The 4,097-nt window shown below is 38.7% G+C and overlaps 1 protein-coding gene across 2 annotated transcripts in view; it reads left to right on the forward strand.

The window, feature by feature from the left end:
* The first annotated feature begins 1,495 nt into the window (after nt 1-1,495).
* Nucleotides 1,496-4,097, forward strand: part of ripk3 (receptor-interacting serine-threonine kinase 3) — an 11,051-nt gene continuing 8,449 nt past the window's right edge. For both annotated transcript variants that reach the window (XM_035674967.1, XM_035674968.1), the window contains exons 1-4: nt 1,496-1,618; nt 2,237-2,333; nt 3,127-3,287; nt 3,377-3,545. In XM_035674967.1, coding sequence (XP_035530860.1) covers nt 3,133-3,287; nt 3,377-3,545 — 324 coding nt within the window. In that variant the 5' untranslated portion in view covers nt 1,496-1,618; nt 2,237-2,333; nt 3,127-3,132. The remainder of the gene's footprint in view (nt 1,619-2,236; nt 2,334-3,126; nt 3,288-3,376; nt 3,546-4,097) is intronic.

The following is a 4,097-nucleotide window of genomic DNA, read 5'->3' on the forward strand; positions in this document are numbered from 1 at the left end:
AAATGGATTTTTTAATTTTGTGAGATTGGTTGACAGTAACATGACTATAGATCACACCAGTAATCATTAGAGTAGTTTTATTTATCCATTTATAAGGTAAACAGTGTGTGTGAGTGGATATGTATTTAATATACTCCTCTTATTTGTCAAAACCTGGCTCCTACATTACCCACAATGCAGCTATATAGCAGCGGCTAACGTAGCCTCAAGCAGAGATGAGGACCGGTAAACTAACTTCTTCCACTTCCACATACGCTGACTCGAGTGACATCACATGAGGCAGTTTATGATATTTTGTGCAGCTCCCTCTGGAGGCTAGGAGCATAGTGCTTCCAAAGACCTGTAGACAGTAAAATCAGTGGAGTTCCCCTACACACACACACACACACACACACACACTCTGATCCCTTATCATGTGACTGTAAATAAACACCATACGATACTCCATGGATTACACTACGAAGGTTTCAGGTCTATATATATGTCACTATATCTGCTATGTAATGATGACTTGTGAGAGCCAGAGCCGGATTTACCCTTTAGACACCTTTAGACCTGTATCTTGAGTCCACGCTGACACACTCCCCTGCTCCACCCAGGGTTTTATTTTTACTGTATGTGAGTTAAGTGATATGATTCTCTGATTAAACACAAAGGTTGTAATAGGTTAAAGGTGGTGAATGCTGATTATAACGCAGGCGAGGACCAACGCCATCACTAACTGCGGCCTCAGTGCTAAAACACATGATTTAATAAATAACACAAACAAAAACTGAACATTATAGGCGTCATAAGAGCAGGATGACGTAATGGCATAACAATATGGTGATACTACTAGGTGTTAGTCAGGGATTTTATGTAAGCCACCCATTTACTGTAAGTCATTTTGCAGATTATCATTTTGCTTATCGCCATCTGCTGGCAACACTGAGAAAAGTCCTTACAGTCTCTTTCTAGATCATTTTTTTGTTGTAAAAGTTTGTAAAATGGTGGTAATAAAAAGCTTGTGTTTGTGATGTGATTTGAAAAAAAAAAAAGAAAGTTAGGTCCCCTGGGGAGCTTGTGGTCTAAGATGAGTCCCTCATAACCACAACTTCCCTGCTTTGAATCCAGCTGGGGAGCTTGGAGGAGCATAATCTCTGTCTTTATATTGAATATATCAAATAAGGACTTAAAAAGAAAACCCTCAAAAAGACCAAAGAGGAGCTTTTATACATCTGATTTGTGTTCACTAAACTAACTCATGTAACAACCACACACACACTTCCCTAAATGAAGGAAACATCTATTAGTTTATATATATATATAAACAAATAAACTAACAAATATATAAACCCACATAAGCAGAGGCATTAAATCGGTCGAGGATTATGGTTAAAAAATAAATAAATAAAAAAAACCCTGCTGTCAGCACACACTTGCCTGTTATCTGAGCAGTCCAGAAGCAGAAGTTAAATGCAGAATTATGGGATGTGTTGTTTCACTTCTGCTTTCACCTGTTCCGGTTTAACACGAGCTGCGAGTAGAAGAAGTCACTGAATGAGCAGGAGGGTTTTTACACTTGTTTTCCCTCGGTCGGTACGGTTGAATGATGAGGCGGAAGAGTATATCCCTAAAGGTGAGTGGTTTCCCTGTTTTGAAAAATCTAATTGCTATTTATATTAGTGTTTTAAGAGGCGTTAATCCGGAAATTGATGTACTTTTCTTTTTTTTTCTTAGTGGTTTCTACCTTTTAGTCATATTATCTTTTTGACTGACATTATGTTTAAGTTGTGTGAATGTCTTGTGTTTTTACTTTAAAACTAAAGTTTGGAGTGTAGTCATCCAACAGCAGGTATTATGTACCTTATGCTACAATCTAATCATTTATACAGCAACGCCGTAGTAGAGAAGAGAGGAGTTAAATTCAACACAATCTAAAGAAAAAGTTGACGTTATGAGCTTCATACAGGTAGTTATTATGGCAGGATTTGTTGTATTGTAGCATTTTACAGGCATTTTACAGGTCATATTATTTTGTCCACCCCCTGGGCTTTCCGTGCGTGATGTTGGTCTGAACAAACAAGAATGTGGTTTCCTGTGTGTCTGTGTGTGTGTGTATGTGAGTTAAGGTGCCTCTGTGTGACACATTTAACGAGGCAGATCTTAAAGAACAGGCAGTAAAGATCTATAATATTGATCAGAAGGTGCTACCATTAACTGTAATTCACTTCCTATGTCCATGTTTGATGACCAGATCAAGAACGAACTACAGCATGACATCTAGGAGGGGTAGATGAGTTGAAGAAAGGATTTTTTTAAAACCTTGAGTTGAAAAGGAAAGGAAAAAGAATGTGAGTATGTTCTGTTTTACCTGAATATGTTTGTTTTTTTTGTTTGTTACAACAACATGTACAACGATACACTGGCAGGGCCGCAGCCACATGTCCCCCAAAGCCCACACCACCCACACAAGTTGTGCGGACGTTTGGTTTTACGTCCCACAACTTTCCTGTATTGGTTCACTCTCACTACTCTTATTAGTGTCGTTTCCCCCAGAGAGAAAACTCTGAAAACTCACTAACCCAGCACCAATATTTCCTCCGAGAAGAGCCAAACAGAGATAAATCTATACATTAATCGGGGTAGACAAATGAATGTTGCTCCATAACTGCTGCATGTGTAAATAAGCCACTGATTTCTAACAATATGAACTTAAGGTGATCATGTATCAGTGTTTCCAGCTTCTTTCTGCTGCCCCCTAGTGGCAGAATATATGCTAATGCTGATTTAAGTTTAGATTTGCTGTCTAAAAACAATGAAATCTGAAGATGTTTAAAGTTGATGACCTTGTTTAACTTCTGAATAATAATTTGCAAACCTCATCAGGTGCTTAAACCTCTTAATTCCCAGACACAATACTACTACAAGAACATGCCCTTGGTGTCACTGGGCAACATTAGGCAAGAGGATGAATTGTGAATCTTACAGACTGGTACAAAACATTCTTATCTGTGAGCACAGAGTTAAACTAGGAAACTCTTTTTAGACTAACATCACTAGTAGGTTCCTCTTCATATTAGAGGAACAATGCATTCTTTAGAATCAAACTGTAAGGGTTTTAATTTAAACAATTTACTCCTCCAGTGAACTATGGCGCTGTCCGTTAGAGCTCCTATGTTGATTGAGGACTCCAGCCTGACAAACTGGAAGGTGATCGGTTCAGGGGGTTTCGGACAAATCTACAAAGCCAGGCATCTCGATTGGTGCTATGACGTGGCCATTAAACTGCTTCATTACGACGACGGGTGAGTGAGTTGCAAAGAGCTTCTGTTCTTCTGCAATTAAAAACAGAGTTTGTGGATTACTCATAATGTAAACGAACACACGCACACAGGACCAGCACATCTTTGCTGCGTGAGATTGAAATGACGCGTCAAGGAAGCAGCCCTTATGTTATTCAGGTCCTCGGGGTCTTCAAGGGTCGACCGCCCTCCTCTGGCCTGTCAGCACAGCTCGGCCTGGTCATGGAGCTCATGGAGAGAGGATCACTGGCCTCCCTGCAGGTAACAAGTGGTGGAATAAAGTAATGTACTTAAAAGTATCAGTATAGCCCCTTTTGAAGGTGTTATATTGATCTTATAATTGGAATATTATTACAGATTGACACATAAACAGCTGGTTGAGGTGGAGCTAGTGTAGCTGATCATATGTTTTGTATGTGAAATCATAATCTGCAAAGTAACTATATTCCTAAGACACATGTAGTGGAGTAAAAAGGGCCATATGTGCCTCTGAAAAGTAGTGGAGTAGAGGTATAAAGTAGCATGCGATAGAAATACCTCAAAATACAGTACTTGAGTAAATTTAGTTACACTCCTTAAGTAACTTACTGAATGTGTATGCCTACCTGCTTTGTTCTTTCCTTACTTTTCACTAATTGTGGTCTACTCTATTTCTTTTTCCCCTAATTATATATTCAAACTTCAACTAAAACTATATACTACTACTACTACTACTAATTAATAACTTATAATAATAATAATAAGGGCTACGCTTAACACCCAGCAAATTACTAACATTACTGTTCCTTTGTTTCCTTGGTCTTGCACATGGAA

Source organism: Morone saxatilis, unplaced genomic scaffold (assembly GCF_004916995.1).
Source record: "Morone saxatilis isolate NCDOM2014 unplaced genomic scaffold, NCSU_SB_2.0 Contig4, whole genome shotgun sequence".
In the NCBI taxonomy this organism is placed as follows: Eukaryota; Metazoa; Chordata; class Actinopteri; family Moronidae; genus Morone; species Morone saxatilis.